We start from the raw sequence: 14,759 nt of genomic DNA, 5'->3' as shown, positions 1-14,759 counted from the left end.
AATCTTTTAACATTTCCAACAAGCATTTGAATTTTTAGTATTTGTAGTACTCTTTTTAATTATTAATTTATATTAGAAAAGCTTCCTGATAATTCAATATAATTTCTATTATATTTACTACTTGTATGAGCTTCCTACTGCTGCTGTTACAAATTACCACAAATTTAGTGGCTTAAAACAAATTTATTATCTTACAGTTCTGGAGGTCAAAAATCAAGGTGTCAGCAGGGCTTTGTTCCTTCTGGAAGCTCTAGGGGAGAAATGTTTCCTTACCTTGTCTAGCTTCTAGAGGCCACCTGCATTCCTTGGCTCATAGCCTCATTCTCCATCTTCAAAGTTGGCAGCACAGCATCTTCCAATCTCTCTGAACTTCTGCCTCCCCTTAAAAAGATCTTTGTGATTACACTGGGCTCCCCTACGATAATCTCCCTACCTCAAGACCCTTAATTTAATCACATCTGCAAAACCTCTTCTGCCATATAAGGTAACACATTCACTGGTTCCTGGGATGAAAACTTGGATATTTTCGGGGCCTACCAAATCTTTATTTGGATGGGATACCTTTATTCAGCTCTCCATAGTACTACGTCTATTACTACCAGCAAAAACTTGATTGTATGTCATGAGGCAGGCATTGTGTTGCTGTACATTCTTCATCTCGATCAGTCCACAAGCCACATACTAAGATTGTGTAACTTTCTCAGACAGGCTTATGACTAAGCCATTGCTTTCTGATGACAGTAATTCATCACAAAAATCCAGTAACGATACAAAAATCTGCATTTCCACTCCTATCTAGCACTGACCTGTATATGCCTACAAGTTAATTATAAGACTGCAAACTTTTATTTTTAGAAAAACGTAGTCATAGGGGTAGAAATTTGTATTTAGAAGAAATTCAGCTACATTTATGAGTGAAACTAAAGCTTGTAGTTACTGTGTTCAGTTAGCTTAGATCATGGAAACCAATGATACATTTATGATTGCTGCTCCTAAGTGCACAGTTCATTACACTCAGGTTAAGAAATTATGACTTAAACCCTTGACTGTGATACTATGAAATGAAAACCTTCAAGTAGGACCCTGTCAGAAAAGTGTGGGTTAATGCCCCAAATCCATCACTGCTGCTCAAAACCCAATTTATATAAACTGATGGTTGCACAGGAATTTCCTGTTAGCATTGAAGAGTCTTGCATTATCATGTTGAGTAGCATCTGTTCAGTGTACTTTGGCCACTCAAATCTGTTGGATGCCATCCTTAACATACTGTGGAACTCTTTTAAGTGCGGCTGATGTATCTAAACATAAGGTCCATCAAATGACAATTTGGCACCTGGGACTTACTAAGTGTGAGGAGGGTCAGAGGCTCTTGAACACTGGGTTGAGCCTCTTAGCTGCCTGATTTTTGATTAAGGCTATTTTAAGACTGGATATAATTAAGGAGATACACATAGTTATAAAAATCTGAATATGTAGTCTCGCCCAGTGTGGGGACAGAGCCAGGAGAGCAGTTTCCAGGCTCTCGGCCTCATGTGGAAAGGTGCTGGCTCAGGTAGTAAATGGCCATCAGCTGTGGCTAGTTGGCCGTCAGCTGTAACCAGTGAGCCATTGGCCACTAATATAACTGCCGTGGCTATGCTAGCAGAAAATGTGGGCTGGCAAGAAGATGGTGGCTGGCAAGCGCGTAGTGTGGCGGAATGTGGATTGCGGATCATGTGGCTCCTGCCTCCTGTGTCTCCAACCCAGCCGCCAGAGAGAATATAGTGATATGACTCCCCTACCTATGCTCCGTGGGTGTTCCTTTTTGGCCTCACCATGTCCTGCGTTCTTATGTGGGGAGCAGGACTAGAGACCCCAGAAGATTCACCCCGCCTGTCACCCAGTGATTTCCCGACTATTGGCTATAAACTTGAGCTATATATGGGAGTTATTGTAAGGAGCCCATTAATCCATTTAAGCACCAAATGTTGTCTGAAGACTAAGTATATCCTACATAACACATGTAGATATGGTTGTGATGCGTAATACACATTTGCTTAAAAGATCACTAAATTCATAGTTGTTTTTGGTCATTTTGCATTTTACTAATTATTAGCCACCTAAGTACAATTAAGTCAGTGAAATTCTGACACCCTCGGAGTGGTTGAGCAGCTCTGCTCTAGCTTGGAGAACGCAGCAACGTGTTCATGAAACACTTGTAACACACACACATTTCCCTTCATATAAGATTAAAGCTTTAGAAGAGCTGCCATCTGATATTTCTATTTAGGAATTAGTCTCCCAAAAGATACGCTGAGGAGTGAGTTGAGCAATAAATTAAGACCAACTCATGCCTGTGAAAACTTTCAATATTATTTTTCGTTCTACAACAGTTTAAGAGGAAGGTTAGCAAGCTAAAGAAGGTAGAATGTACTTTCATTTCCTTTAACTTGCCTGCAAAGAGAACCTAAATCAATAAACTAGATGGGTCTGCTTTTAAAACCCAAAAGTCTTTCCTGAGGAAAACGTATCTGGCTTTTAATTTGTAAATAAATACTATCGGTTTGCATAGCACTTTACAAAAAGTTTTGCATTGTGTGGTCCCAAAGTTGGATCATTATCAGTTGTAGTCTTTCAAAACAAAACAAAACAAAACAAAACAAATCACCTCTATTTCAAAGATGAAAAAACTAACCAACTGAAGTGTTAAGTGATTTGTCAAAATAGAAGAGCTTGTTACCAAAAAAATAAATAAATCACATAATAGCAAGAACGTAAGTGATGTGGATTAGATATTAGAACAGTGCCATACAGAATTTTCTAAATGCATTTTGACTATTTGATCCCAATTAAGAAAAACTAGAAACATTTTGTGGTTATCTTACCTGATTAAATGGAGGAAGGTAAAACCCTTGGATTTAAATGGACTATATGATACTGTTTGGATATTGAACATAGTTTTTTAGTCATTTTCAGACTTGTAAAAATTTCCTCTATAAAGAGTTCAGTGTTTCAGGCCCTAATGATTTTTATATCTAAATAATCATTTATGAAAATAAACAGATTTCTAGCAAAAGGCACCGTGTTGGGTTTTAGAATTTATAATTACAAAGGATCCAATATTTATAAATTTTGCACATATAAAAACACTTCCTGTATATAGTATTTTATGACATTGAAATATCTTGGGGAGTTTGCCGACTCTCCCTAGAATCTTAACCATAGTTAAATTATGAGTAAGTTCCAACTTTCTGAGGTATAAATTATAGCTGTGCCAATAGGGAGAAAGATTTACTGAAATGTCTTTCAGTATGTTTTAAACCCATGGAACCATCACAAAATTTAGACTAACTCCATAGTTCTCGCTGAGTTAAAACAACATACAATACTCCATAGGAATTTCAAAATTATTACCCTGGGGGGAAGTACTGTCGGAGATGCTCACGTGCACCAGTCAGAGGAAAGCTGGCTGAGAGCTAAGGGGCTTGAGCACTGACAAGATGTCTGTAATTCCTTTATATTTTCGTCAGCACCTGCTGAAGGGGACAAGACGCTTATATTTTTCACTACAGTTGTATGCTGATATAAAACTTGTCCCTTTATACGAAATATTTACCTGCAGAATAAAGTATTCACTCTTCTCTGCTGACTTGACACCGACTGCCAGGTAAGGTACTTGCTGCTGCTTCTCAGGGCACAGAAGTTTAAGCAGCAGGTTCTGCTTAGGTCTGTTCATTCAGTCATTCACTCACTCATTCATTCACCCAACGGTATTTACAGATCATCCACTATGTGTTTAAACACAGTTATCTTAAATGGAACCAAAACAATAACAAAAAAATTTTAAAGAATTCCCAGAACTTTTATTTTTGCTTAGTTTTATTAAAAAAATAAATAGGTCATAAAGCTTTTTTTTTTTCTTTAGGGAGAAAAAAGGAACAAGTTTCATAAAATCAGATAAGCAACGGTAAGGTGTCTTAACTTGAAAAAGATGGGGAATCACTGGTTTACAGGTTATAACTGAATGAAACAACAACTGTAACAGCCACAGTTGGCCGTTTCATGCCAATGGCAGCAAACAACAAGATCAACTAGGGCAAAATAAATAACTGTGGAAGCCCTGAAAAGTGTTTAAACAGACTGATTCACTGAGACACCAGCATAGATGTATCTTGCTTTAAACAACACAGAAGTTCCTGAAAAGTTTTGTGTAAATGAAATAACCACAAACATACTAGAAGAGCTTGGCATTTGAAGGAATTCTGTGGTGAATTCTTTTGTGAACAGCCACTTCCACTTTTGTAAATCCAAATGTTTGCTTTGCTTAAGGCGAAGTCTGTCTAGCTGCTAGTACCTCTCTGAACTGAGGCATCAGAATATTCACCGAACACTGCTCCAGCTGGGCCAGTGGCACAGTTTCCAAGTTTGTGTTTCTGTTAAGTAGTGTAAAATACAGAGGCAGCCAGGGAACCCAGCTGCATCTGGCAAAGCAGGCATAGGGGTGGGATGACCACCTTAAACAACATTTCCAAGTCAACAAATACTTCTGACAGTCTACTTTGTGCAAAGCAGTAATAAACCTCATCAATTTGGTTATAGCTATACTTTCTTTCTCTAAAACCTGTCAGGGCCTAGGTCTGGAACCCTGAAATAAAGTAATACTTCTAATCCTCCAGACTGGCTTTAAGCAAGTTAGCCCAACTTGTTCAAACTGAGTGGATGATAAAGGGAGAGACTGAGTTTTCCAAGGCTGAAGTTTAACATGAGAATCGCATATAACTAGTTAGTGAAAAGTTTTGCTGATGACAAAAATTGTTTAAATTGTTCCTTTTTTTTTTTTTTAATTTCCTCTAAACAGAACTCTGAATTCTCAGGCAAAATGCAGGATGGTTAGTCACTGACACTCTCTGCTTGGGTGATACATTTCAGTTCTGCTGATAGAAATAAAACTTTCTTTCCACCCACTAGAATTTCATGAACTGATACACGCCATAGCAGTGATGTTTTGGACAGGAATAAATATGACAGTACTAGTTCCAGTCAGTTTTTTATCATTGTAAATATACAGAATCCTCATTTTGTTCACAGCTTCCATTTCATTTGGCCAAACTTCTACCAGGCTTAAGTCACATTTAATTAGTTAGGCTGTTCTTTTTCTTTTTTTTAAAAAAAGCTTCTAATAACATTGCTGCCTATATGTACAAGTGTGAATGAAGAGTATGTAATCTGTAGTCTTTCCCACACTGAGTACACTAACAACAATTAGTAAATAATTAAAGAATAAGTGGTCATTTTAAAACTTGTTTTTCTTTTAAAAAATTTCACTTTCTAGCACTTAAAAAAATGGGTCTTAAAAGTGCCCTATTAACCTCCAATGCTGTTCCCCACTCTGTCCCACCCATCCAAAACCTGCTACAAATGCTGGATTGAGTTCATATCAAATAATTTAGCAGTACCAAGATTTTTCAAATGGAAACAGTGTTACTGACTTCTTCATATTGAATAACAAAATAAGGGTAACTCTGGTCATCATTAAAAATGACAAAAATCTGAGGCTCAAAGAAATTATCCACACAAGAGTCATATAGGTCACTGGTGACACTGCCAGGATTGACGGGAGGAGGTCTTCTCATGCCGTGACTGCCCATTGTGTATCTGCCAGTTAGTACTTTGGCCAGAAACATGAAATGGACTCCTTTGGAGGACTTCTTAGAAAAGTTATGAGAGTAGCTTGCCTTCTTTGCAAAATAACTGCCTTGTCCAAACATTGTGGCATGCTTTCCACAGACTCGGGGGTCAAAGTTGTGCTTGCAGATTCCATCTACCACATCCTGGGATGTTCCATGAAATAAATGCCTCTCATTGATTATCCTGTCACGGCCACACATTTTCCTGTTCATATATTCCTTTTTCCTAATGCAAAGAGCAGACAGGGAATTCAGAAGAAAGACGGTATAGATCAATTTAATAAGCATGATGTAGACATAAACTTTTCTTTATGGTTTCAATGGGGAGGAAATGTTAAAATAGCTATTGAGCAAAATGCCAAGAAAGAGCATGTTAAAAGTTTAAACTTATCTTTTCCACTGAAGATAGGAAAAGCCCTTTCCTTTCTATTATCCACCAATCAGTCACATGCTTTCTCTTCCACTTCAAAACTAGTTTTCACATCTTACCTTCTCCTTTACCTCCCTTGTCTAATTCCACACACCTGAGTTCTCTCAATGCTAGGATGCTTCAAACCTACATGTACTCCTTTTGCAATGCCTCCGTTTGTTTGTTGACTGGAGAGGCAGCCTAGTGAAGTGATGAGGAGCAAGGTGTCCGGTGCTAGGCTGCCTGGGTTCAAACTCCAGCACCGTATCTTATTAGCTGTTATGCCCTGCGGCAAATTACCCAACTTTTTTGTGACTCAGTTTCCCCTCTGTAAATGTGGATTGCAATAACCCTACTTATAATCCTCTGTTATGAGGATTATGTGAGTTAATGTATGAAACAATACAAATATACTAAGCTCTAAGCAAGTCTTCACTGTTAGAGTCTGCATTTGTCATTAGCTATATTAAGAAAAGTGCTCTTAAACTTTTCGTACTCTTGACTTACCTTTTATATTTCTCCCAAAGAAACTGATTTTGGACTCTCAATATTTGCAAAATTCTATATTTAAACTCAGGCACAGTCTTATGAAAAAGATTATAAATGATTCGATAACTTTTGTCCTCTGCAGAAACAGGCACTTGGATGAAGTCCTGAGATGGATGCATATAAACCCAAGTTTCAGGGTAAAAGTTTGCTGAGGTGACCCCGTCTGGGCAGATAATTTGTGATGATGAAGTTGCTTCGAGAGGTGCAGGAGCTTGCGTGGGAACACCACCAAGTGTCCTAGAAGGGAGTGGAAGGAATGTCAATGTGAAACATTCAAAATAAGCACATCTCACATTATAGTACTCTATAGCAGTATGTAATATTATAATTTGTATAGCTTAAATGCTTCTTTAGAAAATAATATAGAAAGTGCTATCTATTAAAGAAAAAAAATCTTAAAAGCAAATACTGGCTGTACACAGATATTATTAGCTTCCTCCTGGCCTTCTTCTTGTGGAGAAAATTATAGAATATCCTGCTGCAAGGCAAGCAAACAAGCAAGAGCAAATTTACAAATATGTTTACTTTTTGAGTCCTGGACTCCTCTTTTGCCTATATAGCTAAAGAAACTTTATTTCAAGGGAGCAATGATAATTTACATGCGTTCTTCAAACTTTGCTGTTTTAAGTAGAAAACACATTATTATTAAAGTCTATGTTGGGTAGGGGAGCACAGTGAGGGGGAGACTAAGGCAGGTAGGAATGAGAGGGCTTACAGGGAGAAAACACAAAATACTAAAAATAAAAAAGCTTAAACTTTTATTTTTTATAAAAACAAAAATCATGGTGTACGCACTGACAGTTGACATTTGGTATTTGCTTCATTTTTCAGTATCACATACAACAACAAAACCATCAATACTATTCAAATTTTATAGCTTTACATGTGATGGAGCTAATTACTTTGAGCTCTAGACACTAGAAAGCACATCCTTGAACCTTTAAATTCAGGTCTGCTACTTTGAAGGATGATTTTAGATTGCTGCCTGATTAAATGCTTAAATTGACATCACATTTCTTGGCCACGATTAACACAGAGCAAAAGGGAAGAAGCAGAGAAAGGAAATCCTGACCCTGAGACACAGATTTAGGGCCAGGGCACTGCAACACTCATCAGCATGTAGTGGTCACAAGGAAGCAATGAGTCTGCCAAATGGATTAGGAAACTGAAATTTTCAAAAGAGCTTTATGACACAGAGGTTACCACTGTGTGTGAACATGCATCTAACCTGCAAGAGCCTATGTTACCATCACCCTCATTATAGCCACCTTATGACCAGGCATTTTACACACAGTGTCACTAACTGGAATAACCACCCTGCAAGATGGCTTGGTTATCCCTTTTACTCAAATAAAAAAAACTGCTAGCATAGCTAGCAAGGACCAGAGCCAGGATTTGAATCCATGCCTATCTAGATATAGTTTCTAAGTGCATACTCTTTCCATTTCCGTGTGTTTCACAATTCATACATATATTTAACAAGGCTTGAAAAGTGATGGATACCAAGTGATGCAACTCAGGTTTGCCTGATTCCCACTAATACCACCACCACCTCACATAGTCTTTTAACTTTTAAGAGATGGCTTGATAAGAAGCTAAAAATTGTAGAGGTACAAATGCCTTCTTTAATGTGCCCCCACACCCCCTTCAAGTAGCTGTGCCTAAGATTTATCTTGCCTCAAAGTCCCTATGTGAGACAGACATGAAGTTCTGGGTGGATCCAGGGCTTCCAGGAAACCCTAGGCGCTGATTTAAAGGGATGCTGGTTTCTCTAACCCTCTTGACAGAAGGTTCAATAGTTCTTGTCCTCTGGAGCATTTTCACAGCCCTGACAGATTCCTCCAGAGTCTTCATTCACTGGTACCTTTTTCTGAAGAGGCGCTACAGTGTCTTAATCAGATTCTGAAAAGTGTCTAACTCCTTAAAAGCCACCTCTATTCTGGAGGATGGCAGGAAACACAGAAGATAAGCTCCTTATTTTTAGCTGTCCCCTCTATCCCTGCTCTGCAAAAAGGGTAAATCACAGCCCATCAGGTTTTCCCTTATTATCAGTGGTCAAAGGTACCGACAGAGGTTTCTGGGTTGAGGGAGGAAGGTAAGAGTCTCCCAAATACTCCCCAAAACAGGTTTTAGGCTGTCATCACCGTACTGAAATCCTGGCACTAACAATAGAAGACTGCGCTCCTTTCTGACATGGTTCCTGCCTAAAAACCAGTTTCATAAAATAAAAGCTTCAAATGTATTCTTTCCTTTTCCAGGGGAACTGGGTCTATTATTTACTCATACATTCTTGAAGATGAGCCTGTATAAATAAATGCTATCCATCCTAAGATATTAGATTTTATACATAAGGTTAACATCCATTCCTACCCAGAGGCTTGCTTTTAACAAGACATCCTGAGACTAAAACATAAAAATGCATATAGAGGTGGCTGATGGACTTGTACACTCTAGTTGCCACGGGTTAAAAGCACATACCCCAAACACAGTTACAAGTGTGGCTTTATTTTCTGAGAATCCTAAGTTTTTATTCAGCTCATGGGTATTCCAACAACATACTATGCTTCACAGTGCTGTACCTGCCTCTGCAGGGAGGCAAAGTCGAAGTCTAAGGAGCTTGTACAAGGACCTCTGAAGAATGGATTTGCAGAATCCAAGGTCACCTTTTACCACTCACTTTCCCTACTCCCTTGTCATTTTGAAAGACTTTTTCTAACCCAACTTCAGTAATGAAGTAAAAACGAATTCATTTTATCCTTTTAGGGGAAGAGTCAAAGAAATTGTCCCCGGCCTTCTCATGACCATGAGGTGATTGCATGGGATAGATGTTCTTTCAGCCGAAATGAACTCCCACAGCTCTAAATCTGTGACTTGTTAGCTTTTATGCAACCTCAGCTCAAGTATTCTAAGAACATTAAACAATAAGCTCCTGTTATCAGCCCTATTAAAGAGCAGCAAGCACAGAGAAATTGTTTTCTGTACACATAACTATGAGGTGATGGATGTTAACTAAACTTATACATTTCACAATACATGTTAAGTCAAATCATTATGCTGTACACCTTAAACTTAGTGTTATGTCAATTATATCTCAATAAAACTGAAAGAAAAAAGCAGCAGGGAAACCCTCATTTATAAAGAGCTGAATCTGCAGGAAATTTACGAATTAGGGCAGCCTCCCGAGCCCCCCATCTTACCACCTCCCTCCTCCCAGTCCTTAGGCATCTCTGATTCCCTGATCACTGTGGCTTTTTTGACACCTATGTTTTTCTTTGACCTTTTGTATTTACTAACACTTACAAACAAAACTTTCCTTCTGGCTAAGATCACGGTCTCTCTGAAATCTATTTCTCAGACCTGCTTTGTAGAACTAATCTCACTCCTCTTTCTCCCTCTAGGCCGGTCCACGTGACCCTCAGCCCCAGACTCTAGGGCACACAGGAACTGAAGCGTGTCATTTACCCACCCACCCTGGTGAACCTGCTGCTTCTCCGTTCTTTTTTCACTGAAGTGTCTGCATGATCTCTTTGATTTGCTAAGCTCTTACTTTATATACCTCATTATCACTGTTCCAAACAAGACGGAAATAGGAAATTTTAAAAAGAAAAAGGGAGACAGAATAGTGAGACTTTTTTTGTTCTCTTGTAAGCCTAAGTTATAAATAGTAAGACCATGTTTGTGGCATTAATTCTACTACAGCTAATATTATTATTACTATTATTATTATTATTTTTTTAAAAAAGATTTTATTGGGGAAGGGGAACAGGACTGTATTGGGTAAAAGTGTATATTTCCAGGACATTTTATTGGGGAATAAAAAACACTAGTGTGTTTTTCCCAGGACTTATAAGCTCCATCCAAGTCAAACTGTTGTCCTTTCATCTTAGTTGTGGAGGGCGCAGCTCAGCTCCAGGTCCAGTTGTCGTTGTTAGTTGCAGGGGGCACAGCCCACCATCCCTTGCGGGTGTCGAACTGGCAACCTAGTGGTTTAGAGCACGCGCTCCAACCGAGCCATCTGGCCACCCTGGAGCTCAGCGGCAGTTCATTGACTTCATTCTAGTTGTGGGGGAACAGCTTGCTGGCTCATGTGGGAATCGAACTGGCAGCCCCGTTGCCCAGAGCTCGAGCTCTAACTAACTGAGCCACCCACCCGCTCCTAATATTTTTATAGTTCACACCTTTACAAAACAAGGGGAAATTTAAAAAGAAGGGAGAAGGGGGCATTCTACTATAATTACTTGGTTTAGGATCGAAACAAACCAATTTTCACAATTCTGTCCAACTCTCCCAACAATGCAGCACTAGAATGAGCATCCTTACTCTCACACAGAAGCCACTTCTCACGTGACTGGCCCAGCATGCCAAGTGCAGTCTCGCTAACGAGTTCCACTCAGAGGATGGTATGTTCCTAACTACTGGACGCTGACACTATCTCTAGCTATGCTAATGAAATCACATAAATGGCATTGTTATTAGTCCCCCCTCCCCCCAAAAAAACCCCTACAAGGTAAAAATTTTCACACTTGGACTAGGAAAAAAAGCACACATTTATTCCAAGCCAATATACATTTCTAATATTGGCCTTATTACACAGTGCTTTTACATACTGAGAATTTGTTTGTATTTTGTTTTTAATGTTCCCTATGTAATCTCAGAATTAGAATCATTAAGATTGTATTATATTGATCTGGAAAAACACTTGGCTTGAAATTAGAAAAAACAAAAAGCTAGTAAAAATTTGAAAAGATTATCTTCAGCTCAAACATCAGCAGAAGAGACCAACCAATATTACTCTAGTCCTCCCAAGTTCATAAAACCAAGTAAACTAGTATCATTTAAAAATATCAGGCTCTAAATATAGTATGTCTGACTAGAGTATATAATGATTTCCCTAGAAGTACTGACTTTCAAAAATGGCCGTGCTGATGGCCAGGTGCCCACCTTCTGGCAACTATGAAGATGTGCCAGTGGGCTATCTAGAGAGGGAAAGAAGAAAACTGGGAAAATGGAAAAAGAGCTCACCTACAATTCAGAAGGATGAGTTGAGTCTCAACCTAAAAGTACGACAGGTAATTTAATGAGTATTACAGGAAGATGGGCCGTACTTAGCAAATGAGAATGAAAATTATTTGAAAAGATGAATTCTTCCCATGCACTCAAGGAAGAAGAATGGAGAATACATCCTTGAAGGACTCTCCCTACTTGACCTGGCAGTTTACCTGCGCTGGGAAATAGTCCCATAACAAGAGGGTATCATCAGAAAACTCAATCTTTCCATGAAGGACACAAATACAAACTTTGCCTCATTCCAGATATAATTACTTTTAGTTGTATAAAAATGTTAATTCTTCTGTGCCTTTCAGTTCAAAAAAATCTAATAGGATACTCACACTTTGGTGTGGGGTTAATTGGACCTTATCTGAATTCTATTTTTTGAAGAATTAAACCCAAAAAATAACTTAGAATTTCACATTCTTGAGGTAGTAACAGTTAGTCTCTTAATTTAAAATCTTTTTTTCTCTTTGGCATTCAGTTGTACATGTATGTAAAATGAGACTAAAATGAGACTTTTCACTGGACACTTACTGTAAATATGGAAGCAGTATAAAACATGAGCGAAAGAGTGGTCTCCTTTTTATTTCTCTTCTGAAGAATGAATTGTGGAGGATGTAGTGGTTGTTCCACATCATAAATCGGACCTCTTTCAGACCCCGAGAGTTGGCTTCTTCAATCAGTCGAATAACAGACTATGGCGTAGTAAACAAGGTAAAGGGAAAAATGTAAGTTAATAAACAATTGCAATGAAATATGAAAAATGTTACCGTAACCAAAGCCACAATAGTTAAACTTGCTATTAACATCAGAAGAGTTTCAATAAAGTCCAGTGAGTCAAATTAATTCATTTTATACATAGGAATTTTTTTCTTTTTTCTTTTTTTTTGGCAAAGATGCAGAGTAGAAAGATGCTCCCTGTTTAGAAGAGCATGGATTTCCACCTGAAGAAACACATGAAGCCCAGGAAACTACTCTATTCTATTTTGAAGCCCTACCAATGTCCTAGAGATTTTTTATATTTCTTAAGGTAATTTTCAGAAGAGGATTTAAGATCGTAGTATATACACAGTTCAAATAAATCAATTAAGTTCCCAACCTAAGAAACTTCTCAGAGGAAAAATACAGGGACAGCCCAAGTATTCTGAAAACATATTTTAAACAGCTTCTTATTCTCTTTGGAAGGTATCAGACGCTCGTGATTACTTAAAAAGAGTCAAAAATTTTAATTCAATATTGTGTTTTATAGCAATTAATATACTAGGTCATTTTGTTAGTGCCTTAAAAGAAAACCTAAGGTAGGTAGGTTAATTCCCCCTTTTGTAATACTGGAAATTAACCTGATCAAATTGAAGAAGTCAGATGTTTGGAATGTGAAATTAATCTCTAAAGTCCATTTCAGGATGTTTAAACTTGACTCAGAATTCTCATTTAGAGGCAAAACAAACCATCATCATTTTAAAACCTTGCTTTGTGATTGATGAGCTATTCTTACCATCTTAGACTAAAGGATGCATGTGTACATTTGATAGAATTTTAAATGATTAATTTGTCTAACCACGGTTCAATAAACATTTTCAAGTACTTCTTCCAGGGACCTAAGAGTGATTGTTTCCCACTAGACTTCTGAAATGCTAAGTGCAACACGTGACCTAATCACCTGAGCACAGGAGCCAGATATACTTGTAGTCAAAAGTTACATGAATGGCTCATCTCATGAAAATTATCCCAAAGCTGGCACTGAGTTGAGTCCTTACCACTGTAAATACTCTCCACAGTGTAAGATGCTGGGGAAAGCGTTTTCTCTCTCTGATAATAGTGGTATGCTACTTACGGATTCCAGGAGATTAGTGGGAAGAAGTACATTTTCAGAAAAACCAAGAGAGAAAAGTGCTACTTAGATCGACAAGAGTCAATTTTATATCTATTAGTTCTTTGATTTGTAGTTCTGTCTGATCATTGTTGGAAAGGAAGAATGAAAGATCAGTCAATGAGAAAAAAATTTAAATGCACTTTTAGGAAAAATAACTTGTAAATACCTCAGGATACTCTCTCCATCCAAAGTGGTCCCTACAGAAGAATTTCCAAACTGTGTGGTAAACAGAGTTGACATTGCTAGAGGGTGGTGTGGACAGTCTTCGTAGTTGGTCAAATTCAGTTGTTTCATACACATTCATGGCATTCAAATCTGCCCAAAATTCTTGTCCTCTAAAAAGACCCAAGAAAAAATGATTTGTTGATATTATATTTGCAAAATAGAAGTATCTGAACTTCTCATTGCCCATTAAAAATATCCAGTGTAGCATTTGTGGAATTTTCAAAACTGGTCTTATTTCATTTTGGAGTAAAAGCACATTACTGATTGTTTCCCCATTTCCTACATGCCTTTTCTTAATAAGACCAAAATTTCCAGGCCGTGGAGTCATGGTAAAATTGATTCTATCCTACAGCATCACTGGCCTAAATCAGTCAACATAATCCCATCCTCTCCATCAAAGCAGGATGCCAAATCCTGGTCTCAGCCAATCAGGGAGTCAGATTTAGGATGACGCTAACAGAAAAACAGAAGAAACTTCTCTTGAGTCTTGTCCTTTTTTTCAGAGGCATCAGTTTACCTAAGTGAATACAGGAATATACAATCCTGCCTGATGAAAGACAGGAAAAAGAAGGGAAAAATTAAATGACCCTAGATGAGGTTGGTACTGCTAATCTACCCAACATCAATACTATCTTTTATCCTGTGGGTGAAAAAAGGAGTTGGCAAAACATGAAGAGAAAAATAATTTGGCTTATTATGCGATTTAGCTTTGAGAATATGTTCGTCATTTTTGTTATCTGGCTTGTTGCTGTTGAATCAGCACTTTACAAAAACATCTCAATATTTCTGGGGGAAAAAATCCCACTATATGAATCATAATCATTCAAGCAATTAATTTATAAAGGGAGGTCCAATTAAAACATTTTTGTTTCTTTTTTAATGGAACTTCATCTAGTGTCTGAAACATCTGAACCATTATTTTAAGTCACTGGCAAAATGTTCATTGTTCTTCTTTTCAATTTTGTTTTAAAGTTTGCTAAGAAAA

The 14,759-nt window shown here is 37.8% G+C and overlaps 1 protein-coding gene across 4 annotated transcripts in view; it reads right to left on the bottom strand.

Annotated features, from left to right (window-relative positions):
* Positions 1 to 3,820: 3,820 nt before the first annotated feature.
* The window catches only part of TIPARP (TCDD inducible poly(ADP-ribose) polymerase), a 116,110-nt gene continuing 105,171 nt past the window's right edge, over positions 3,821 to 14,759 (bottom strand). For all 4 annotated transcript variants that reach the window (XM_019731964.2, XM_019731960.2, XM_019731966.2 and 1 more), the window contains 4 exons: positions 13,716 to 13,884; positions 12,211 to 12,371; positions 6,583 to 6,861; positions 3,821 to 5,892 (listed from right to left, as the gene is read on the bottom strand). In XM_019731964.2, coding sequence (XP_019587523.1) covers positions 5,445 to 5,892; positions 6,583 to 6,861; positions 12,211 to 12,371; positions 13,716 to 13,884 — 1,057 coding nt within the window. In that variant the 3' untranslated portion in view covers positions 3,821 to 5,444. The remainder of the gene's footprint in view (positions 5,893 to 6,582; positions 6,862 to 12,210; positions 12,372 to 13,715; positions 13,885 to 14,759) is intronic.

The sequence above is a fragment of the Rhinolophus sinicus genome, linkage group LG01 (genome assembly GCF_036562045.2).
Source record: "Rhinolophus sinicus isolate RSC01 linkage group LG01, ASM3656204v1, whole genome shotgun sequence".
Taxonomy (NCBI): domain Eukaryota; kingdom Metazoa; phylum Chordata; class Mammalia; order Chiroptera; family Rhinolophidae; genus Rhinolophus; species Rhinolophus sinicus.
Note: the sequence above shows the minus strand (reverse complement) of the source record. Positions and strands in the feature narration are given on the sequence as shown.